At 42.8% G+C, this 25,621-nt stretch overlaps 1 protein-coding gene across 8 annotated transcripts in view; it reads left to right on the forward strand.

Moving 5' to 3' along the window:
- Window positions 1-25,621, forward strand: part of PASD1 (PAS domain containing repressor 1) — a 106,789-nt gene that overhangs the window by 58,174 nt on the left and 22,994 nt on the right. For 6 of the 8 annotated variants that reach the window (XM_054075349.1, XM_054075353.1, XM_054075350.1 and 3 more), the window contains exons 2-10: window positions 14,067-14,158; window positions 15,618-15,674; window positions 17,087-17,241; window positions 18,018-18,109; window positions 19,876-19,965; window positions 21,058-21,178; window positions 22,385-22,498; window positions 23,150-23,268; window positions 24,116-24,198. In XM_054075349.1, coding sequence (XP_053931324.1) covers window positions 15,643-15,674; window positions 17,087-17,241; window positions 18,018-18,109; window positions 19,876-19,965; window positions 21,058-21,178; window positions 22,385-22,498; window positions 23,150-23,268; window positions 24,116-24,198 — 806 coding nt within the window. In that variant the 5' untranslated portion in view covers window positions 14,067-14,158; window positions 15,618-15,642. Of the gene's footprint in view, window positions 1-14,066; window positions 14,159-15,617; window positions 15,675-17,086; window positions 17,242-18,017; window positions 18,110-19,875; window positions 19,966-21,057; window positions 21,179-22,384; window positions 22,499-23,149; window positions 23,269-24,115; window positions 24,199-25,621 lie in introns of those variants that run through there. The other 2 variants (XM_054075354.1, XM_054075356.1) reach the window with 2 other exon arrangements.

A 25,621-nucleotide genomic window follows, 5' to 3' on the forward strand; every position in this document is an offset into this window, starting at 1 on the left:
CCTCCTTTTTTTTTTGTAAGTACTTGTGATAAGTTTCCTGTTTAAAAGAGGATTGCAGTATGAATTAAATCAGATTAATGAAACATTAGATTCTCTCTCTTAACAGTGCATCGACATTGACTGTTTACCCATAAAATGGTTATTTTTTGAGCAGAAGTGTAGAATTTGTTTTTGCGCCTTTCCTGACATGAACAACTTGTGTTCTTAGGGAATCATCTCAAGCAGCTTTATTACCAGCTGATTTTCCTGCCAGCCTTGCAACACTTGTAGCAGCTTCAGTCATAGAGAGCTGATGGGGAAACATTGCTGGAAGGATGACACGCAATGCCAGAGTCTGGCAGAGCAGGATTGCTGCTCCGCAGAGAGGATGCAAACATCTGTGAGATATTAAAAACTTTTGACAGGGATGGGAAGATAAGTCTCAAGATAATTCCACGTCAAGCTATGCTCTAACGTCTACCTCCTGCCAGGCTTCCTAGGCCCTAGGTCATAAGGTTAGAGAAAATTGTGGGCTGATTGTGTCATCCTTCACTTGTAGATACAGAACTTCCCAGGTGCAATCACCACCAGAGCCGGGCAGCCTATTGCCACCCTCCTATTAAGGATGACTGTTTCTGAAACATTAACATTCATGTCAGGTCTAGATATGGATCAGCACAGGCTTAAGTCATTGTCAAGAACAGATGTGAGATACCTAATCAGTTATTTCCTAAGGAAAATGAGTTTGATTGCATGAATAGTTGTAAATATTTCATTCAGCAATTCAGCTACTGCAGCAATGATAAACAAGCTTCTGAGGCTGAAGTGAAGCATTTTGCGGTACTGTGGTTGATTTCTTATTCATTTAAACTTTAGTGTAGGAGAAAGCAGCTTAGGTACTTTGGATTACTTTTTGTGACAGCGCTGATCATAACCAGGGGCTCCTTTTGAAGAGAGACAAAAGTGCTTAACCCCAAGAAACAGAGCCAGCTTCATCGTCATTTACAACGTGCAGCATCTGTCCACAAGATGAGCACAGCGGTGTAGATTTTGTCACTGGGACGTGATGATGGCACAGGAATCAATTTTGGCTTCAGCAGGGAGATGACAGCGTCAGCAACAAAACATCCATCCCCTGCCAGGCTTCGGAGGTGAGCATAGCCCTTGGCTGGGAGTTGAGCCAGGACTAGGTGCTCTGCGTGCGTGTCATGCAATCACTGCGCGATAACTCTGCTGGCTCTTTGAAGCATTGGCTATACGTAAGCCGTAATTAAGGACACAGCTTTAATTTCTTGTTTGTTTTGCACTTCCCACTTGTTGAAAACAAAACTGAATTAAATTGGAAGAAACTTTAATGTTAAATCAGGATGGGCGTAATACGAATTTGAGTAAAGCAGGTAGGAATTTTAATATGGATCTTTGGCAGAAGGGCTGATGAGAGGACAGAAAGGAAAGTGGGGTTTAGCTTCTCTTTGCCTAATTGCATACTTTCCCTCTTTGAGTTTTGGCTAAACTAACGGATAGTTTGCTTGTGATTTTTAGGAGGCGTACAAAAGCAGTGCGTGAAAGGAGGAGGTTTGCAGCGCAGATGATATTTGCCTCTCAAATACGGTGTGAAATTCTGAGCAAACTGGGCCTGCCAGCTAAAGGTCATTGGCATTTTTAACTTCTGCTGCTGGCTTCATGCTACTGCGTAGATGTTTGTCAGGGATTTTGCTGACCTTGGTGGTACTACGTAGTCAGATTATCACAGAAACAAGCTCCCTTTTAACCCATGAGGTTTTATGCATGTACATTACAGTATGATTCTTTTCATCAGCTGGTTTCAATGTGTATTTGTTTGGCCAGCCTAATTTTGTTGTGTTAAATACAGGATGGACGTTATTAATGTGTGGATATATAGTTTAAGGCGCTATGGTCAGGAAAGCTCTAAGTAATAAATTCATGTTTATTCTAGTTCTGGAAAGCACAAATAAATCCCACTATTTTCACCCAAGAATTACACAGATTGTTAAAAACTAGAGGCAGTGGATTTGGCTAAATGAAGACCAAGCTTGTCTGTGCTCTTTTCAGTCTGTCCCAGAAGAGATGCAATCTCACACTGCAGCCTTTTCAGCTGGCCTGTTCTCTTACTGGAAAACCAGGGACCACATATATCTACAGGTACAGACTGGCTATCCTGTCAGCCACATCCACACAGCCAGGATTGCTTAGCAGGATGGCGACATCCTTCACTGCTGCCATTCGCTGCTTAGGAGAGGAGAGTTATCCTTTGAGATGCACCTATGTGTTTAATTTAGTGGTTGTAATGGAGTCTTGATTTTGAGTCATACTGGGAGGATTTTTAGTTTAGTTTAGGTTATTTTAGCTGCTCAGACACCATTGTAGATGTGGAACAAAGCATGTTTAAAAATGTTTTGCCTGTGTGCACAATTGCAATCCATAGACAGTATTTAGATCTCCAGAAAAAAATGTGTTTCCTTAATTTCAGGGATGCTCATCCCTGTGTGGCATGACCGGTTCTCTGTCCTGGGTCCTTCCTCTGTTGTCAGTGAAAAGTCCCCACCTGTCCGTGCTGCAGCAGGTGAGAAGAGACTGTGTGCTCTGCAGCACTGGGAAGGGCAGCTAAAGAGACCAAAGCCTCTGAGAGCACGATAGTGGAGATGGTGCTGTTTAATGCATTCCCTTTCCCCTCAGTCTCTGTGTTTACTCAAATCTTTTTTCCAGGGACATCGTCTGTGAGGGACAAATCTTTTCCAGTCTTAAATAGTTGGAAAAAAGGCCCCCCCAAGAGAATCCCCAAAGTGAAGTGGACATTCAGTCGTGCTGAGTCATATTTTGGTTTTATGACTGATGATCCAGCCAGCCATGCAAATCAACTGCAAGGCACGGGGGGAAAGGCTGTATGTGAATATCTTATCTACGACAGAATGAGGCCTTGGGTCTTTGTGCATAGTATGCGTAACAATAATGACCTAGGATGAAAGTGTTCCAGTGACTGACGTATTTGCAGTCTAAAAAAGATAACAGAATAATAAAAGAGAGAGAGAGAGAGAGAGAGATCTGTGGATGTTTATCTTGTCTTTTCTTCTTTCTGAAGAAAAGTTTTGCTTTCTCATTATATTTCTAGTGCATATCGGCAGTCCCATGCAGAGTGATAAATATAATTGCAGTTAATTGTTTGAATATTCTTTTATTCCTGAAGCTTTCAAAACAAATAACTGTCTTTTGAGGAGCTGGTTGAGAAGTGATGGGGGGAAGATGGTGCAAAAGAGAATATTGGATGTGAAGTTAAAAGTGCCTCAGTGAAAAGAAAGAGAAGTGTGTGCGTGTGTTTTAAAGAAGGAAAGAAAACTAGTATTGTTATTAATACCAGTAACGTAAGTGGCAGGAAAAGAATTTTCAGTTCTTCTTGAAAAAAATGGGTAAGCTTCAGTAGTTCAAATCCATCCTTGGTGAAACCGTGATGAAATTACACTTGGATCAACATCTTTTCTGGTGCATAAGTCTTCTAGTGTTACTTAATGCAAATACTACAAATGAGTGTGACTTTGTCCAACATGCATTTGCTGACTATATTTATCATCTGTCTTCTTCATGGTAAACAAGAAGAGACATCTGTGGAGAAGGTCTGGTAGCCACAGAAAATATTTTGCATCCTCGTGTTTAACCAGTGCCATTATGAGCTATTCTCAGCTCAAAGAGCTGTTCTTTAGGGCAGCTGAAACACAAACGTATACTTGGTGTTTGGGACCGTTTGCAACTCTATTATATACTTGTAATGCAGGAAGTAAAACACTGGACAGAAAAAGTGCCACTTCAAGACAACTGTGAGTGATTTTGGAAATTCTGAGCAACGAAATGAGTTTTCTCACAGCTCAAGGCTAGCCCTTAATCACACACTTGAAACAAGTGGGCTCAGACCTTATGAAAGGTGTTTACTTACTCAGCTTTAAGGCACAGGCCAAGAAATAACTTGATCGGATTAGCAGAGTTTGAATAGGAACAGCAGCAAATAGAATCAAATGAGTGTGAATGATGCTGCTGTGCTCTCTATTAGAAAAATATCTGCCAGCTGCCGCCGTAGAGTATAATCCTGCAAGATGCTGACACCTCCGGTTCCCATTGCCAGAGGGAGCTGGGCCAGGGCACTTCAGGCGTGCGGTTCCCATTACTCACCTCGGTCAAACAATGTTTTTTTCTCTGAAATCCTTTTTTCCCCTGTTATATAAAGGCTGATTCCTCTCTATCTCCTATTTCTTGAAAGGCTCTTGATGCTTACAGGGGCTGGATGCATTGCTGGTTATTCTCAGCTGCAAGATTACAGCGATAGCAGTGGTGAGGTCAGTGGGGCATGAACACAGCTCAGCTGGAGAGCAGATGTGAGCAGATCATTTACATAAAGCAGCTGAAATTCTCAGAGCCAAATGAGGATAAGACAAATTTTGAAATGTAAGGGCTTTGTTTAAATTCCTTTTTAGTTAAGTGCGTATTATATCTGGAGTGCTCCCGAATTAAACACACCAAGAGGGTAAAGAAGTTTCTTTCGCTTGAACTTGGGCATGTGAAGCCAAAGATTTAAAATGAGGTCAGTTAGCTTGGCTGCAGTGAATCCTTTGATATTCATTTAATGGATAAGTAGATAAAACTTTAAGTAAGCTTGCCTGGAACACTTTGAATCTTAACTACTAAAGCTCTTTAGAATTTTCTCACAGGTCTTTCACATAGACTGGACACTACTTTTCTTTACCACGAGGGTAGTCAAGCACTGGGAACAGGCTTTCTAGAAAAGTGTTCAGTGCCCCAAGCCTGTCAGCATTTAAAAGGCATTTGGACAAAGCTCTTAGTAACATGCTTTGGCTTGGTCATCCCTGAATTGGTCAGGCAGTTGGATGATATGGTCATTGTAGGTGCCTTCCAGCTGAGATATTCTATTCTATTCTATTCTATTCTATTCTATTCTATTCTATTCTATTCTATTCTATTCTATTCTATTCTATTCTATTCTATTCTATTCTATTCTATTCTATTCTATGGGGCAGTTTACCTGTTCAGACAGCAGGTGCTGTTCCACTTCTGCTGCAGTACTGCTGCAGGTCTCCTCAACCTGTTTTCTCATGTCTTCTGTCTCTGAACTAGAGGTGGGAGGTGGACTGGTTCTGAGAAATTTATCCTTTTGGCAGTCTGTGGATTTGTGATTTGGGCTGAAGTCAAGAAGTTGAACTCTGGATCAAGGGCTCAGTTCTCCTCTGGTGTTGGGAGGTTTTCATTCTGGTTCAGACCAACTTCTAATCCTGTTATCACAGTATTTCCTTTTTTCAAATAGCTTCCTTATGTATAGAGTTCCAGAAATTCTGGGATGGTGTATCACCATGGGAAACAAATTGCAACAGAGAGCAGATTAAATTACTCAGGTCTAGGATTACTAAAACAGAATACTTGTTGTTTGTAAATATGTTATTTGAAAAGGGAGAAGAATCTTCCTTTTTTTTATTTATAGGAAGAAGTTTGAGATCAAATGATTCTGATCTGCCCATTCATTGATCAGTCAGTAATCTCTTGAGGAAAAAATAATAAACTGGATTTTTCCTCCCTACTTCATTTGAAAATCAGTTCTTGCCAGGGCTGCATATTTAAGGGAGTTCTAAGACTATAGTCTTAGGTGCTTCAGGAAGCTTATTTTAGGAAGGAAGACTTGACTGAATGCCAGTAGACGGAGCTAATCGTCAGGACATCTGGATTCACTTCTTAATTCTTCTGCGTGACCTTGGGTCAATGTTTTTGGGTCAAGCTTTTCCAAAATGTGCATTGTTTGTGGGTGCTTATGGTGGGTTTCACCACTACTGAAAATTAGGCTGTAACTGCATTTACTCTTTCTAATTCATCTTCATGAAACTGGGACACTTGTAAAAAGAGACAGAAGAAAAATGTGTGCTCCTGTTTCCTCACTTGTACAACAAGGATAACCGTGATTATGGAGTGCACTGAGGCTTCCTGATGTAAAAGCATTAGAGGAGAGAAAGGATCGCAGCAAGCTGCTTGAAAAGCATCAGAAAAGTAAACGTTCAGCACAAATCAAAGGATGTTGAACAAGAACCAGACTTCCAAGACCTCCCACCTTACCAGCCGAAGGGCTCCCCAGGTAGCGTAGAGGAGCAAGCTGATCTAGGGAAGCACAGAAATGACAGTCAAGGAAAGCTGCCTATCTGCAGACTGTCTGTACAGCATCCAGCCCATCTAGCTGCCTTCTCACAGAGGAGCAGCTGAGTTGCCCTTCCTGGAAGGGGGGAACCACTGATGTAACATTGAGTGTGAACAGGGCAGCAGAGGTGTAGCAAGCTGTGTGTTCCAGAAGGCTCTGGTTTGTGTTGCATACAGTCAGGCTGTGCATGCTGGAAAGGGACATGCCTGCTGTGCAGGTGTGGATCAACTACGCTAAACATCTGGCCGTGTAGTGGAAGAGTGCTGATTGTGTAAGACACCTTTCATTAAATGGGCGAGGGAGTTGGTAGACTCTTCTTGCTTTCCTGGGTGGCAGGGGCATACATTGCTTTCAGAGGTGCATCCTGACTCTAAGATCAAGTATGATTGCTGTCAAACTTTGAAGTGAGCTGAGGCACGTTAACAAGGCAACGGCCAGGGGGGTACTGTAGGTAGTGAGAAGATGTTCGAGTTTGAAAGAAAATCCTCCAGTCCACAAGTAGCTGCCACCGTCTGCTGGTCCTGCAGCCTGTGAGCAGATGGACTTTGAAGCCGAGCCATACACAGAATTTTTCTCCTCACTGGAGTGGAGCAGTTTGAAATTGTGGCCCTGGAACCACCTAGGACCCACTCCTGACCTAGTTGAAGGCCCCCGCTTTTTACAGTGCGAGGCAAGCAGCCCTCGAGCCTTGTGTTTATCTTTGCATTATGAGTTCAACCTCCAGCATAAGTGAACACAAAGCACAAGTGCCCATCTCTTCATCTCTACCATCCTCAAGCATCTGAAATGTATTTTATATAAAAGACTGGGAAAGGCAAAAAAGAAACAAAGCAAAAAAAGTATTGTTTGAGGGGAAAGAGAGGACAGCTAAGGACATGAATGCTACTATTTCAATGAACAGGCAGTTGCTGCAGGTATGTAGAGGAGAATGTATTTAGATTAATTAGATATCTAATTTTCTTTGTTGTCTAATGATTGCATTTATTCTGTGTATAGGGGAAGCATAAGGCATAAAAGTAGGTAGTTTAATGACACATAGACTTTAAGTAGCTGTCTGCTTGGGATGAGTTCCCCTGATAGTAAATAGAAGAGAAGAGGAGTTACAAGAGGGATTTCAGGGTAACACATCCAGAAAGACAGCTTTGACATGTTTGTCCTAGTATCTATATAGTTGCCAAAACAAAATCTGAAACCAAAAAAAGGACCCAATGTCCTCAATGCCATAAATACAGTTGATGCAAGCTGTGCCCTCTTGGTGGGAGTAATGCACAGCACCTCGCAGGGAGAAGCCCCAGCTGGTGATCCCTGAAAACAGAGAACAAGGCGTCAAGGTGCCCGGCACCAGCTTTATAGGCAGTTCTGAGGTAGGTGTGGAAGCCAATGCTGTTGAGTTAGCAGAGAGCGTTGGTTTCTTTTACTTATATTCCTAGCTGGTTTGCTCTGATAACGTTGAAATGTTGTCCATGCTATATAAGCTGCTTTGGGGTTTTTTCAGCTTGTTGAGCCACTCTTTTCATTGCTGAAATTTATTTGGTTAACTTTTGTGCACACCACTTACAGCCTGTGTGGTTTGAATGTCAGCACTGCTTTCCTCAGTAGAATTGCTCTTGGTATTTCTTTGCAAATTGCTCTGAAGTATAATGTGTGTATATACGTATGTCTGTGCACCCACCCACGTGCATTTACACCATCAGGATCAGCCGTAAGCAGTGGCAGAGCTTTAAGAGCATCCGTATTTGATGGTAATTTTGGAGAACATTCTGTTCAAAAGACTGTTAGATTTCAATAAAATTCTTTTTAGGTCTATCTGCCTTTCCTGGAAATAGTCCTGTAAAAACACACATCTCAATTGATGCTGAAGGTTTAACTGTGAACAACTGCCTTTGCTTCCATGAGGAAGCACAAGGGAAAACTATATTATTATTGGAGGGTTATTTGGCTCTGTCTGTCTGAGTCAGGTGTGTTAAAGAATTCTTTAGAGGTTAGATATCATAATTTCATTCTAGAACACACATTTACCTTTCCTGGATGGCTACAAATGGTATTCATCCAAGACTGCAGAAGAAGTATTATTTACATATGCGTTTTGATCCTACCTTGCTTGTGCCAGTAGAAGTACAGTTTTGTACCACTTAGGGTTGTGAACCAGCAGTACTGCCTTTTGCTACATTTTGAGCATTTTAAGGGGCTAGTAGACAAATTAATTGAGGTAATTAAATGCATAATTTTCTTGTTGCAGAAGCCCTGTAGAAGTTTTGAATAATATTCTACAATATTGTATCTTTACCCTGCAAGGTTCAGCTTTTTATTGGAACAGAACAAACCTGGCCAGCTATTTTCTCCAGGATCTGACAAAAATCCTAGAGAACACAGTGTTCCAGTAATCATCTTTTCTTTTCAAGTGTCTGTTAGTTTTTTAATCCTTTTCCTATGTTCTTTTGTCAGAAAATGGCATATCCTGATACAAAAGAAAAAAAACCAAAAAACCTAACACACCACAATTGTTCCTCCAGATATCTTTCATTTCTCTGCTGAATCACAGTGTTCTGATACAGCCTTTTTTATGGTGTAATTGTTTTGTATAATCCATTTTCTTTGGGCACCTCTCTGAAGCTGTTACTGCTATAATGAATGTAGTCATAAATCTGTCACAGGTAACAAGCTAAATTTAGAGCTCAATAAACCAGGGGAGAGTGTGCTGGAGATAAGTGAGCGCATTGAGATGCAGTAGTTACAACAGTGGTACAAAAAGTCCACTTCTGACAGATTAACAAAAGAGGATGCAGGATATTTGGATCCCTCATCAATTCACCACCACTACCTATGTTCCAATAAACAAAGATGTTGTGTGAAAATGTAGGTACAGTCATGAAACATCACCCTGCCTTGACACTCCCAAAGAGTGAAGGTGTGCGTTAGCTGCCGCAGGTGAGTGTGCTGGACTGGAGCGTTTCCCTCAGTTGACCCACAGGGGAGGTGTGAGGTGGTGTTTCTGTAAAGCGTGGAGCTGCACGGCTCTGCCACTGAAGTTCCTCCAAAGAGGCAAAGGATCTGAAACTGGAGTTAAGATCTATCGGGCAGGACAGGACCTAGGGCTCCTGGAGCTGATCTAAAGTGGTGTGGGAGCCAACCCTGTTGACAACACCCATCTGAATCCCACCAGCATGGTCGCTCAGGCAGCGCGTCTCTAAACAGAAAGGTAGTCCCGCGAGCTTCACACCTGAGCAAGCCAAGAGTTCCCACAGGTAGATGACAAATTCATTGTCAATACCAAGATGGTTATAACATTATTTTCTCTTTTGAGAAGAGGAAAGTGGAGAACATAGAGAAGAAAAGGCAATGGCAAGTTGAAGGCAGATGACATAAGAAACAAGATGGAGAGAAACCACACTCAAGAAGGGTCCAGTCCTCTGAATTGCAAACCAACAGATGTTGAGTAAGGAGGATAAGTGAAAGAACAGCAGGAGAGAGTGAAGAACAACAGAAGACAAGAGAGGGTGAAATGCAAGGAGAGGGTAAAATGCAAGCAGAAAATAATTAAACAAGCAGGTCAGATAATCATAGAATCATAGAATCACTAGGTTGGAAGGGACCCACTGGGTCATCGAGTCCAACCATAATGTAGAAATGCAACTCCTTTGCAGCATCTGTTTTAGCCTTTGGGTTTCAATGTTGTGCCTTCACACTGACCTGTGATGCGGCAACAGCAAAGCAGTGCTGGGTGGGGTATTCCAGCAGGGGTAATGCCACTGCTCCTGTTTCTGCCTCATTCCAGTGCTGGGATAAAGTCTGCCCAGGAACATTTGTCCCAGAAGTGGGTAAATTTGTCACTGGAGTGTGCTCAGTAGGAGAAAGAGCTTTGCAGCAGAGGGCTGTGGGACCGCTGGCATGGCTTTCCTCGGTGCTCAGTGTGAGGGATGGGCGGTGGGGTAGCTCAGCAGCAGGCTGGGGGGCTCTGCTGCGTGAATGGAGGGGGTGATGCCTTCCTGTGCTAAACAGCACTGTTTGGTTTTTCAAATGTCACTTACATTAGCATCTTATAATTGGATCAGTAGCACTTTACTGAAAAGGTTAAATTCTGCCTTTTAAAAATTAAATCAGTAGTTTAGCTGTCAACCACAGCTATGCCCTCCTGTTGCCTCAAGACGAATGAAACATTGGCATATTGACGTATAAATCGTACTGCTGGAGAATGCATTAACTCTCTTATTTATGACTGCGTTGTGCCACGAAGTGCCACCTGTTGTAATTGAGGGCTCTCTGCTGAATTCGTTGCATGTAAAATCTGTGGAAATTATTAGCACAGCACATTTCCATAATTAAAATATTTCCTGCAGTATAAATTCGAAGAGTCCCTAACTGCCATGCTTTACTCAAATACAAAATTTTATGAAAATTTAAATACAAGCACAACAGAATTTTTTTATGCATAGAGAATATTTTTATTTAGACTGATTGATATTGCTGGGAAAAGCAATCAAATTAGCTGGGTTCAGGGACCTTTTAGGTGACTGAGGAAAGTTTTATCTGCTGCTGATAATGAAGAAATGTGCACCATTACACTCAGTGATCTTTGCCTTGCCATCATTGACATAACTGAATAATCAAAATTAAAGCCATAAGGAAGCATTTGTAGGAACTGTTGGTGTCAGGGGATAATTCTTACTAGTTGATGTTCCATTTAGAGTTATTGTAAGGTGATGTTAATATTTTGTTGGTTTGCAGCAAGCCAATAAATAGGCATTTTCTTTAGTCAAAAGTTTGCCAGTTTAGATAGCTCCTGAAGTCAAACGGGGCTGCGAAACAGAGAACTTTAAACAAATTCTGTCTCCCGTTCTCCTCTCAGTAAAAAATGTGCCAGAATATTGCAGATAGCACGGAATAGTGCTTTATTATTAGCTGTGTGTCCGAGAAGCACATTTATCTTGTTAAGACTGCCATACTACATTACCCTTTCTGTAACCCTGGAAACAACTTCAAATACTGTGATATCTGAAAAGTCCAAAATATAACTTGCCTTAAAATGCTACGAGTGTTTTTTTGAGAGTCCCTGTACAAGAGAAGACAATATCTTTTCTCTTTGCAGAGGGCATTGAGCAATGATAGATGTGCATTTCTTTGTGAGAAAGCTGATCCTCACCCATTCTGGGTGGGGTAAAAAACAATTCTAGCAGCACCGACAAGTGTCCTCTCTTTACGTGCCCATAGAATTCAGGAATCCTTCTCTCTAAGTGTTTGCAGGGGAGGATTTTCAGAAGGCGATAAATAAATTTTGATCCCTCTGGTTAATACAGTTAAGGTCAAAGAGATTCTATCTGCAGCTATTTAAAATACTCTTAACATGCAGACATACTGCTGTCAGTAATGCTAAGTGCCTTATCTGGCTGAGGAGTGTATACAACCCTTATGAAACTATTCTTAAGTATTCTGGTTACTATATTTAGCTCTGGCTCATAACGAGACAAAAAGCACTTAGCTAAATGTAGTCCTGAAGTGCTTAATCCGGTTAAGAATATTTTGTCCTTAGGTGTCTTCTCCTAAGACTTTTTGTAGCTCACCATCCTGCTGCATCATGCAAAAAGCTTCTCTGTGTGTTTGAGCCTGTGGATTCTTTTATGCCCATTTATTCTGTTACAGCCTCAAAGTCTGGTGTTGACTGAGGACATCTCTCACATTCACTGGCGGTGTCGCACTGGGACTGACCTGGGAAGCGTCATTCCTCTGCCCCTTTCAGCTCACAGCAGCCATACAGCAGCGCCATACAATAGCTGCTGTTAGAGACTGGAGGATCTGGGCTTTGTTTCCCAGTTTAGACTCGGCGAGCATTAACTGGGCTGTTGTCTTTCTCAGTGACCAAAGAGCTTCCCTCAGTTTACTGCTCTTAAAGCTGGCTGGAAGGGCAACCATGCGCACAAGGCAGAGTACCTGTCAGGCTTCCCAGGAGCTTTCAGTTGTAAGAGAGCCTTTGGGCAAGGCAGTGTGAAGGTTTCTGCATAAAGCTTTGCACTCAAAGCTCGGGGAAAATCCTTTTGTTTCGTTGAATTTTTGCACACTTATGCCTGTATACAAAAAAAATCCTGAAAAATTTTGATAAATCTGTTTATTCAAAGCATTTTTTAGAATTCAGCCCATTGCTTTAGAAAGAACTATTTTTCGTACCTATGTATCTGAAGTTATTAGGAGTTAGTTCATTCTTCTAGGGGAGAAACAACTGTATGATTTTGATAAAACAGCAGTGACCGATGAGCAGCAGAGATGAAGATACGCACCACAGTTCTGTGATAGCTCAACAGGGTAACAAGTAAGATCACACGCTCCTTTTGAGCTAAGATAAATGCTTGTAACTTGACCAGCGTATGAGCACTGTGAGAACAGAAGCACAGCAGATCCACCGTGTTTAGACTTGTTACATAGCTGTTGTTTTCACCTGCAGCTTCTCTGAGGATATCAGGAGTTGTGTGAGATTTCCCCTGGAAGTTCATCTTCCAAACTGAAAATGATCACTTCATCCCAACTATGTTTTTTATTGAATCACTCACCGCTGAAATGCATTAAGTATTTTATATGTTACTCCTGTACTTCTGCCATGTCAGGAGGTCCAAGCCTCTTGTAGGTAGCTTCCATAAGACACTTACAACCACTGTATCCTACTTTATCAGAGCCAATTTTTTTGAGTATATGGATGGACGTAATTTCATTTAGCTGCAATAAGGCAGAATTTGGCCCATTGTGTCATGTTACTCATATAAGCCTTTCCTCCAAAGCAGTCTCACCGTATCACTAGTCAGGATCTTTGTCACTCATGGTATTTAGCAGTGGCCCCACATTGTCAGCCCCTACCCAGTCATCCTTTCCAGAGTGTGTGCCTGACCTATCTCTCTTGCAGTGGTTCTTCAGGGACCTTCTTGTGTTTCTTTCCCTTTGAGGTGTTTTTACTAGCTGGAGAGACAAACAAGCTCCTGCTAGTTCTTTAGATGATCAAAAATGTGAGGGTGTGTTTGCTTGTTCACCATGGTTACGAATATGTAATCCCTGGTAGTGGCAGCGAGTTTTTTGCGGTGTCTTGAGCTGATGATGGAACTAATGGTAATAGGAGAAACAGCCATGGACCTGAGCTCAAAGCAGGGAGTTCAATTCCAGGGCATTAAAAGCTTGTTAAGTTTGGAAGCCCAGCATTCAGCTGTTGTTGAAGATATTGCTGTCAGTCATGGACAACCTGGTTGCGTCTGTATCCTTCCTGAGAATGTGGTTTATCCGAAGCCAAACAAATTTCAACTGCAGCAGTTTTAGAGAGATGAGCATTGTGGTGTGGGTATAGTCAAAAGTTCAGAGTCTCACTAATAATCATTTAAATGCGAACAAAAGGGAGATGAGTGTGTCATTAGTAGCAAATCTTAGTGGAAGGTCTTAAATCCATCCACAGGTGGATGGTTGTGACTTGCACTGACTTTAGGTGCTCATGTTCATCTTGGAGGAGGCTTTTGGTTGTAAGATTAGATAGATGAAGTATGGATCGTACTGGTTCTCATAGCACACATGCCGGGTAAGCTATCATACTTTGGAGAGACTCCAGCTGATCCTCAGTGGCCCCAAGCTAGTAGAGCCATTCTTCCACCCTGCTGGACCATATGGCTGTTTGGACATGAAAGGTCAAGTTGGCTTTCCCAGGCTGCTTCTGTGGCAGCAGATGGTGCACGCAGAGCCAGGAGCCCCAGAAAATGGTCCAGTTCCCATTCATGGATGCCTTGCTGATCTTTCACTGGTCATACTTGAGCATGTTTTTAATTTACAATTGTGGACACTTTTTTAGCTTGAAGTGATTGCTGCTCTCTGGGCTAAACCTTACCTGCAACTGTGTTTTAACTGGATTTGCTTTACCTTCCAGGATCAATTTTTCTCCGTCTCAATTTACATGGTGATAAGAAGTGCAAATCCTACTCCATCAGTCTGGACTGATGAATCTGAGGAATAGAACAGGTAATTTCTATTTTGGCTTGCAGCTTGCAGTGACTCAGGCAGTGAGAACCACTCCCTACCCATGGAGTACATTCATATTTGGGGACAAAAGAAATCATACAGGTTTTTTCTGCCCAGGTCATCTGCAAGAATGGAGATCCTTGTCCCAGAGTGGGATAAGGAAGATAAATTTTTGTAGCTTTTGCTGTGAGCAGCATCTCTGGCTTCCCGTCGGTTGTGGGTGGTTTTATTTTGTGTTACTTTTTTAGCCACCAAGTTGTTTGAGCTTGGAGTAGTCTCAGTGCAGGGAAAAACATTTGGATGTACTTGTGTACATCCAAATGCCCCTTGTGTACTGGGAGGGGTTTTGCTTCACTCACTAGAGATGGAGGCAGATTTCTGCTGATGCTGGGAACAGGTGCAATAGCCTCTTCAGAGGTGTCTGAAGGGGCTGCAAACCAGCAGAGCTGACCTGAGCGCTTTGGTGTGGAGTGATGCCAGAGGGCCTGCCTGCATCTATCTGGCTCCGTCCCTTGGACTTAGCCTGAGTCACAGAAAGCAAGTCACCAGTGAAGAAGTTACCTTCATGTTGGATTTTCCACCATCTCGTGGGGCTTGACAGTACCACGTCCTTACTGGCAGTTGTTGCCTACTGTTCTCCTTATCTGTGCTGCAGGAGTAGTTAAAAATAAAGACAGAAGCCCACGATGACTGTTTAGGTGCAGGGACGTAGAGAAACCAGGGAACCCAGATCTTCTTTTAACAGGTTAGTGCCTGGTTTAAGCCAAGGAAGTTCTAGCTTAAAGTCTTGGATATGAATCCAAGTGGTAGGACACATCTCAGATGATGTGGTGAAAGAGTGCAAGCAGAGGTCATTGGCTGCAGGGTGCTTTGGATGAGCCTGTCAATCATATCATCTCTAAGATGTCCTGATAGTACCCTGCTGTTGCCTAATACCAATCCTGTGGGGGATTGGCAGTTTCCTTCTTCTTCTTATGTCCTTCCACTGAGAAAGAAATCTCAGATGCTTTTCAAGCATTGCAGTGCTTGAAATAACCAGCAGCCTGTTTGATTTCCCTGAACAGGACTGTGTGTAGTGCTGCCTGGTACAGACATTAGAGTCAAATCATCTCTCGTGTTTGCTGGGGAGATGCTGATTCCTGAGTTCAGTGCTTCGGCAGTGTTTCCCATGCTGTGGCAGAGGGAAGTGCAAAGGCAGGCTGAGGGGTGCTGGCTCTTTGCTCTTTCCTTCTAAAGTCACACATACCGTAGCTGTATGTTTGGGTGTATAGCAGTGGATTTACTTCTCAAGCCTCAGTAGCGGACAAAGCAGGCAAGAAACTTCATAATGAGAGTGGAGTTTGAGAAAAGGAAGATTGAAACATCCAGGGAGCCGTAAAATAAACCAGTGAACTCCATGTCTGACTTCTTGACAAGATCAGGGAATGTGTCTCAGTAAGTTCTTCTCTTTTCCTTCCAGAGCCCTGTGTTGTCTAAACGAACTGATGGATGAAGATGAGAAGGACAGGGCAAAGAGGTATGAAGGGGTGCACGGAGCACTGAGAGTGGAAGCTCTCTTGGGGGACAATTGTAAATGCTGTTTTGTCCAATGCTTGAAAAAGTACTTGGGACCGCTGATGTTGGAGGCAAAATCATCATGCAGTTTACAGCCTGTATATAGTGGACCACAAACAGCATAATTAAGTCGCCTTTTTCAAGCCTCTCATAGTGTGTTTGACCATCCCTACTGTGGGTTAATCAGCTGAGCGGTCCTTAAATTATGTTGTCATGCCCTTAGAATCTCGTGTTATCCCATGGCTATTTATTATCTTGATGCAGGACTCCTGACCTGTGATTTTACTGACATCATGCAGTGCTGCCCACCTGGGGTAGAGTTCCCTGTGAAACTTAGAGAGCAGTCCTGCTTTAGCACAGGTATGAGTTAGTCTCCCTTTGGAGAAGCATTTGGCTCAGTTCTAATTAGTCATCTTACATGAGTGCCAAAACAGAGACGGCTGTGAATGTAAATGCTGGATCTGAGAACTTCCAAATGCCAATCTGAATATGAATGGAAATGCTTTCTGCGTATCATAGTTGGTCTAGATCACAGGAAGCGTGTATCATCAGGAATACACTTGTAAAGACAATTAATTACTACTGGAAGAGGTTGTATGAAAATAGCGTTATCTCAGATATGAGCATTGGAAACAGCATTTTGGAAGAAACTGAATGGATTTGCTTTCTCCTTTATTGTTTTTAATGGAGGGGAAAACCCTAATAAAACATTCTTAAATTGTATTAACAAAAGCTGGAAACTAGTCTGTGGTTTCCACAGCCAGACTCTTAACAGTCTCAGTTTCATATTTTGCGGAAGCAGATTTTCAAAAACAGATAAAAGAGCATGTGCTTGGCTTCGTTCTGCTGCTCAGTTGTCTCTGCACAGTATTGTCTCTCTATAAGCTACTTTTGCAACTGTGTGTCAGGTAATAAGGAATTCTTTGCATTTTGACCTTTAGATGTGTGTGTACTAACTGCAAAGCAAAAGTTCATAAAAATGAGGTGGGCAAAATGTGAGCGTGTAGATACTAGGACTTCTCTTAGTGGAGAAATTTCACCTGTAAAACTTTCACCTCAATATCACCATTTTTGAAACGATGGGTACTGCTGCTGAAACGTACATAAGGATATGGTCTTGATTAAATGAATGTAAATCTTTATTTGTTACATCCACTTATTCATTGCTGACGGTGAGCTCAGTCCTGCTGGAAGGCTCTAAGCAGCAGCAAGGCACTTAATGCCTGAGCCTAATTGCAAACAAATGAGCAGTCCCAGCAGAGTTTAGATTCTTGTATTTAAAGTATTTTGCGGAGGCAGGGACATTTACCTCTCCCTGGGTTGAGCTGTAGATCCTTCCTTTTGTTTAGCAGCATTTATGTTTCTATCACCCAGGGCATCACGCAACAAATCTGAAAAGAAGAGGAGAGACCAGTTCAATGTCCTTATTAAAGAGCTTTGCACGATGCTGCAGGGCCACGGCCACCCTCTCAAGATGGACAAGTCCACAATACTGCAGAGGACCATCGACTTCTTACAGAAACAGAAAGGTACTGAAGGGTCCTGGCCTTCTCCTGTAGACGGCACTGGCTCTGCATCTGCCCAGCAGCCAGCTTCCACTTAGAAGATGAAACCGGCTTTCCCAAGCATCTTAGACCTCCAGAGGGACCTGACCCTGAGTGAGAGGCAGAATAAGACACAGCGATTGGCCTCAGGAAACAGTCTGGGTTTGGATACGGTGCTGACCAGCTAAATGTAGACATACTTGGAAAGATGCAGTGCTGTGTGCTTTTTAATGCAGTGACATTGCTCCATTTCCCTCACTGGTTTCCACGTGCCCTTGCGTGCTTTGTACACTCTTGAACAGAGCATGAGGGAGGAAGAGCTGAGGAACAGCATGTAGTGCAAAAGCCAGGGCAAAGGGGGTTCTGTACCCTGTTCCCAGGTCCCCTGGGCTAGGAGATGGCTGGATGGAGCCTGTCCTGCTGCCTGGGCACTCCCGTGAGCCATCCTGAAATCACTCCAGGGTCATAGATGCCCTCTGCTCACGGTGATGCTCAGCTTTGCCCACTGACCTTAATTTTTGAAGATTTTCTTCAGAGCACACAAAATGTCTCTCTTCCTTTTCTTGATTTCTAATACATTTATATCATGATAGCATTGAAAATGTCTGTTGTGTACAAGAAGGCTTTGTGTGGAGAATGATCTGAGGCTGATTCCCCTGAAAGCCTCTTAAAAGAAATCTAGTGTTACTTGAAAATGAAAAAAAAAAAAAAAAACCCAACTAGCATGAGTCATGTTGCTTTTTTGATGTTTTCTCTTTAAGAAATCACAGCACAGACAGAAGCCTGTGAGATTAGACAAGACTGGAAGCCTTCATTTCTTAGCAACGAGGAGTTCACCCAGTTGATGTTAGAGGTAAGAAGAAATTAAAGCTGGATAGATTAGTGAAGAGTAATCAGATCAGTGGAGTAGTTCAGAGATATGTAGTTCCTTTTCACCTGTCGGTCGCAATGTTAATGATTTCTACTCTGCTGACATATGTAATACAAACCTGACAGACACTAGTGTTGTGCTAAACGCTTTGCAGACACAGAATTATAATTGTGAGAAAAAAAAGAGAATTGTCCTTTTCAGAAGAGCTGCTAGAGCTAGCGTTTTTAGCAAAAACTTAAAAGGACCTGAAAAAAAGCAGAGCAGCTCTCTTCCTCTCACATCCCATTAGCCAGGCAGCATTTACTTTGCTGCCTTTGCAGCTGCTGAGTGTGCGGTGTTGTGGTTGTGATGTGAATGCTGTATCTTTTGCTTGAATTGTCTTTAAGTGCATTCAGGAGAGCAGCTCTGATACTCTCACCTCTAAAATGCTGAGCTGATCTAGAAAACACACCACCAGCCAACATTTTTCCTGCGGCTCTGGGTTTGTGCTGCATGCTCCGCTGGCAAGGACTTCTCCTACCCTGCGTGGGCAGCCCTTTGCCTCACCAAAATAAGGGTGGATGCTGGGCTGGGCTGAGCTGGGAGGTGCTGCAGTGTCTTAGTTATTCCTTTTCATCAGGATGTCATGACTCACCTCCCTGGAAAAGTCTGTTCATTCTTTCTGGGAATTTCTCTCACCAAACAAGCTGGTTTGTTCCAGCTGAATCAAAACAATTCTCCCCCTTAGAAGTGCCAGGGGGAGAGAGCCCTTTGATAACTGTTGGCTTGCTGGACTATGTTAGACTGTTGACCACTTTACTTAAAAATCAATGTTTTTTTTTTCTGGAGAAAGCTTAATTCCAGCAAAGCCAGTATGATACTGAGGTGAGGAATAACTGGCTGTGGGGAAAGGTGATGAATGCTGTATCTTTGGCTCCCTGTAGCTAAGCTGCAGAGCAGCCTCACGGTGTCCTTGGAAGAGTTGCCTTTGTGTGCACTACTGACCAGAGATTAAACCTTCCAGACCCTGATAAGTCTTAGAGAAGAATAAAGACAGTCACTGGGTCAATGGTACAAGAAGATGTTGTGGGGAAAAGGGAGAGCCCTCAAAAGGAGAGCACATGCAGTAACGCAAAAGAAACAGAGAACTTCAACTCTGGGACAGAACCATTATGAATAAGAAAGGGGGGAAAAAAACAGACTTGAAAATTGTTGTCACTAGCCTAACAAATGAGTGCTTTAAGTAAAATAAATAAGGCTTTATATCTTGTCCATATCATCCATAAACTGCTAAAAATACAGCACTGTATAATTTTTCTGTCTCTGCGTATCCATCCATCCATTCATCCATCCATCCATTGAAAATGCTGGTTTGCCATGATGATATCTAACACCTCTTTACGCACCAAATTGGTTAACTATGGTGTAATCCAGAACACGTAATGAAGTGACTGAAGTCACCAGGATTGTGTGGGTGTAGAAATTTTAACCACCACTGTCTTGCTTCATGTTAAATAAATACTTGCTGGATGAGAAACACAAGTCAATTTAATATTAATGAGCAAATAAGAATGTTAGAAGAATTTTGAATTAGACATCTTGTGCAGTTTTTATTTTTCCACATTGGGCTATCATTTCCATAATTGATTTATGTTCAGTTTAGGCCGTTAGAAGCATCACCAAGGAATAAACGAGCCTATTATATTTTAAATTGTTCCCTTGCATAATTCTTTCTATTTTTTTTTTCTTTTTGCCTGTCTTATCACTAGGCACTGGATGGCTTTCTCATTGCTCTTACCACCGATGGAATTATTATTTATGTTTCTGATAGTGTCTCATCTCTGCTTGGACACTTACCGGTAAGTTCTGACAACACAATGTGTTGAAGAATCATTCCCCTGCCCTAACACAGCCCCGTCACTGCAGCACTGAAGCTTGGTTTTGTTCAACCGAAGAGGCAGAGGGTGGAGGATAGACCAACAAAGAGAGTTTCTCAAGCTCCTGTGAATAATGAATCCTCTCTCAGAGTCTGCAGGTTAGCTGCAAAAAAACGCTATCCAAAATCATTGTATCCATAGCTCACCACTTGGCTTCACGTCTGAAACAGGGTCTGGGTGGTGTTTATCCCACCAGGGATATGGAAAAATCTCACGCTGGTGAAATCAACACGTGCTGAAGCTCTTCACAGATAATATAAAGATTATTTCAGGACTGAATCTATGCTCTTCTAATGCCATCGGGTTTTTCTGCTTTGAGCCCATGGTCTTTAGTAACAAGTATGTGGCTTTTAGCATTTTCTGGGAGAATTTCTAGAAATCAGTTAGCTGTTGGCTGCAGAAGTTTCTGCTGGTCCCTCAAAAGCATTTTTTATTTTTGTCTTGTACCAAGCATAAGACACCGATGATGCTATAGGAGAGCAAATTCGAGCACACGGTTAACCTGGCTGAATGTCCTGATGTGCAAAGAGTCAAATACGTGCTGACATTTTGGTAGAACCCTTTTAGTCAGGATGTATGGGTTCATCAGCACGGAAGCACTTGCACGTCAAGCTGATTTTGCCAGATGTTCAGACTAGAACACAAATGGAGGCTGTAAGGAGGAGTTCTCCCACTTCTGTCTCTTGCTTCTAAAGGGAAACGTTTTCAGTTTTCATTTTGATATGATAATTCTCATCATGTTGTATTCCTGTGGTACCAGGGTTTCTTCTCCAGCATGCATCTGGCTGAACCATAGGGCAGCCTCTGGGACCCATTTAGCCTTTTGCAAACAGGTAGCAACCCTGGGGTAAAATAACATATATTCTGCTCTAGATCATCTCCAGATTGACTGTGCTTCCTTGTGTTAAGGATCTGCGTAGACCATCAGCACCTGTGCTCTGCGGTGGGGGTAAAAAGGCGTGTGGTTGTGTCAGACTGTACTGTTGAACATGACAAAGCATTCTTTTGTATCAGTCAGATTTGGTGGACCAAAATATATTAAACTTCCTGCCTGAGCGGGAGCAGAGTGAGGTGTACAAGCTCCTTTCTCCACATGTGCTCATGACAGATCCTATTGCAGCTGATTTTCTAAACGGTAAGCTCTACTCTTGTCTGTCAGTCAGGGAAATTTGCCAAAGGCAAACAGCTCCCAGGGGAACCTGCACAGGGCTCTCCAGCTATTTAATTCTCTTGCCTGCCAATTCTGTTTTGCCGCAGTTAAAATTTCTGGGTTTTAACGCAGCACGTCATGTATTGTTCCTACGTGATCCTAGTACTTGGTGTTTGGATTGGACAGTCTTTGTCTTACTGTCTGCTTTGCATCATAGGACAGTGAAGTTGCCTCCATTTGGTATTTTTCCCAGGGCAGGATGCCGGGCTGGGCCTGTGGAAGGAGTGAGGGGCTTTGGGGGACGAAAAAGGGAAGGAGAAATCCTCAAGGGTTTTGGCAGAGTCTTTGTTCCTTAGGAAGATTGCATGTCTCATGACACCTGAGAAACCCTACATGTAATTTAAGCAACAACTTTCCTGTCTGAACAGTCCATCTGGATCTCTATTGCTGACTGCATTCCCACTCCCAAAATGTCCCTTTCCCCAAGAAAACGTCCCCAGTAGCAGAGAGGGCAGCAGTGTCTTCCTAGCAAACAGCCCCATTTCCCCAGGCCTGTGTTGGGAGCCACCTTTCCCAGTGGGATTGCCATGGCCGAGCAACGCTTGCCTCCCCTCTCTGCCGCCCTGTAAGCGTCCGTGGGGAACGGCCAGCCCTCGTGCTGGTGCTCTGCCCTAGGGTTTGCTTCCCTCCATCTGAAGACTACGTGATATAATCCATGGAGTTCACAGCTCTGGCAGAAAATTGAATAAAACTGTGGCACGGTGCCCTTCTGCGCTAATGGAAAGACTTAGGGTGACTTCAGTGCCCTTTGGATCTGGGTCCTCCTGAGCAGTGCCAGAGCAGAGCACTGCAATATCACTTAACAGCTTTGCATGAAATGATGCACACATTAAGTCAGGGGAAAAGACCACTGACAGATATTGCCAGGGCTTCGTGCCCAGCGTAGCAGAATGGCTGTAAAGCCATGGGAGAAAGGGTGAGAATACATTACCTTAAGCAGAACCAGCTGATCATTGCTTCTAGTAGTTATATATTTACTTATTTATATTAAGAGCGCCACAGCAGGGTGTGCTCAGATACCACAGCAGCAGGGTTGGTATCAACACCTGGATAGATTTGCCATATGGAGTGTGCTGAAGTGCAGACTTCTAGTAATGTTCTGTTTGTCTCCCTCTGTTTCTCTCATTTCAGCAGAAAAACAAATAGAATTTTGCTGTCATTTAGCAAGAGGCAGCTTAGATCCAAATGAACCCCTGATGTATGAGTATGTGAAATTTGTAGTGGATTTTAAGTACTTTACTCATGGTAAGTTACTGCTCCAACCTACCTTTAGCTCTCTCTCTCTGTTTTAAATTATGTGTTGATCCGTAGCCTCCTAAAGGCCTTTTTTTTCAGCTGAAAGTGCCCCATAATAGGCAGGGATGGAATGAGCTGTGGATGTGTTGGTTTCATATGAAAGTGTGGGGAGGCTGTTGGTCAGAAAAGTGAGCTCTTCCGCATACTGTTCTTTAAAGAGGTGATACCAGACTGGTCCTACCTCCATTTGATCCACTGCCAACAGGAAAGCAGTCTACTTATTCAAATAAACAGTAAAATACGCTGTTCTGTTTCATGTGTGGCAATCAAATGACAATTAAAGATTAAATTGTTTGAGAAACCCGTAAAATATCGAATCTTGCAAATGTTAGGCTGGGAAGGAACCTGTAGCTGCACACTGTGAGCTGCTCAGAGCTGTTTTATGGAGCTTCCTTCAAGCCAGGGATGGGTGGCTATAACTCTGTAACTTGGAGCCTAAAGGGTCGTGCTTTAAATAACACCAGTATATATCAGCGTGGCATTGCCTTTTGGGTAGGAGGAGTCTGTTGCTTGGGTTTCGTCAGTCATTGTACCTGCCTTAACATGAAAAGAAAGCTCTCTTTCCTTTTCTTCTTAAATAAATTGTCTGGTTGTGTCTAGTGCCTACACCCTCCTGTAATGGCTTTGAGTCAGCTATTGCACGAGCTTTCAGGTCAGCCACGGAGGAGCAGATTTGCCTCGTAGCAACTGTTCGTCTTGTCACACCGCAGTTCTTAAAGGTGAGAGCACTGCGACTGCATCTTCCCTTCCATGTGGGGGTTGGCCGGTGCCCAGCGGCAGAGCTGCTGCTGGTGCCATGAGTTACATGCTTGGCTGCTGCGAGGGGAGGTGTGTTGCAGCAGCCTTTTAGACACCATGTTCGGTGTCTAAAAGGTAGGGGGTTGGTAAACGAGAGGACACTACTGTGATTGGGAGCGGAAGACAGCATAAGTATGCGGTTTTGGAATTATGAGACCTAAAGCAGGTATTGCATTTGTGAAGAAGTGGTCGCATGATACGAGGTATCTCAGAGCCGTCAGCCCAGGAAACAACAATACAAGGTGACCGGCCAAACTGCTTGAAAAATTGCAGCCTTTAAAGAAATACATCCCACTGCTCACTCCTAAGACAGCCACCCGCATCCTGAAACATCACGAACACTATGTTTCATGTAGTTTCTGCTGGTCTGTAAGTGTCCTGTGGCACAGTGCAGTGATGACAGGGATAACAACCACAGGTGCTTCTTGCTCAAGAGAGCGTTAGTCAGCTCAGTTTGAGGCTGGACCTGGTGCTGTCATCGTTTGTATTTACAAACAGCGGGGGAGTTTTTTTCTGCAGACTGCAAGATGAGGCCCTTGGACTATTTATCCTAGCTCTGGAATTCAGCCCAGGGTAAATTATTTAGGCGCTTTTCATCAGTTCATGCATCTATTAAATGAGGCTTATACTTTCCTTAGAAGAACATAAGTCAAGGGCTTTAAAAGAACTCTGTTTTGCTAGCTTTTTATGTGCATCGTTGGTCTTGATAGAGGGCTCCTTTTGTCATTTCCTAGAATTAAATGTCTGAATGCGATAACTGTTTTGCAGGAGCTCTGCAATGTTGAAGAGCCGTGTGAAGAATTCACATCGAGGCATAGTTTGGAATGGAAGTTTTTATTCTTGGACCACAGGTAAGATATTGGGTTTTAGTCCCTGAAGAATAAGCAAACTGTAGTTTAAAAATACAAAACTTTGTGTAGCTGTTGCCTGAAATCCCAAGTAGAATAGCTCTAATTAAATGCAACTAAGTAACAACACTTACGATCTTACTTATTATGCTTTGCTCTTTTCCATATTTTAGGCAGGTAAAAAAACATAAAATGGTAGGGAAAATGTCTAGAAAATGTCTAGCTTCATCAAGGTATTAAGTCATTGAAATTGAGCAGTGTGGGTCCTGTTCCCTCGATGGGTTTAGCGTCTCTGTTTTCCAGCTACAGCTTCCAGGAATCCTTCTACATCTTTTGCCCTGTCAATAAACTTTTGATTTGCACCTTGAGAAATGACAGAATTTATAAAAGTAAAAGAAAAAGCAATGGATTAGATAATTTAATTGCAAATTTGGTTTTGACAGTGCTGTACAGTGGGCTGGGATTCAGCTTGGTGAATGAAACAGACTGGAAGCACTTTATTAAGCTGATTAATATAGGATTCATTTTCTTCAAAAGAAGCTGAAGGGTTTTGTTCACATGTACTTCTATGTATTTGACATGTATGTGCAAGCACATTGCAAAATCCTACCCTTTCCATTATCCCTCCCTGTGCAAGCTGTGCAAAAGTAATCATTACTAGAAATAGAAGACTAGTAAATAGGACTGTAGGAAAAAAATATTTGGGAGGAAATACAACTACATATCATCTGTACAGTTAAAGCAAGAAAGAGAGAGAGCAAATATAACTGAATAATAACTTGCATTTATACAGTAAACAAGATGTGTCTCTCGCACATCATATCTTGAAGCATGGAGGCACTGACCCTGTGACAGCCCTGCAGTTAATGCTGTGTGGTTTGAGACAGTCGGCTTATTATTCATGTTGTTGAGATCTTGCTGGAGTGACTTTGGTAGGCTTTAATTGGCCAATAATGCACATTTTCAGAATCAGGTGATTAATGTTACGATTCGTAGAAGAGCCCTAAGCCCCTTGTCTCACTGTCTTTGACGAAGTGACCTGGTTTTCCAAGGGGCTGGGTGCCAGCAGCTCCTGGGAACAAGGCAGGCAGGAGCTGCTTTAGAACTATCAAAGAGTCTTTTGATGAATCTGAGTTATGACTCAGAGAGAAATGTGCCGGGTGCTTGCAACCGCTCCAGTCCCACTGATATCCCCAGGGAGGAAACCATTGTTACTGAGAGTAAGTGAAGCTGATACAGATGCTGAGGCAGAGCTTGTGACAGCCCTGATGTGAGCAGTGAGCCCAGACCCAGACCCAAGAAGGAACATGGGATTGTGTGGGTTGTCTCATTTAATGCACGATTTAAATGTCTCTTCGGTACAACCCGCAGAACGTTGTGAAGTATTGTTGGGTGTTTTGCAGTTTCTTGCTTCCTTGCGTCAGCT

The sequence above is a fragment of the Cuculus canorus genome, chromosome 10, assembly GCF_017976375.1.
Source record: "Cuculus canorus isolate bCucCan1 chromosome 10, bCucCan1.pri, whole genome shotgun sequence".
NCBI classification, from domain to species: Eukaryota; Metazoa; Chordata; class Aves; order Cuculiformes; family Cuculidae; genus Cuculus; species Cuculus canorus.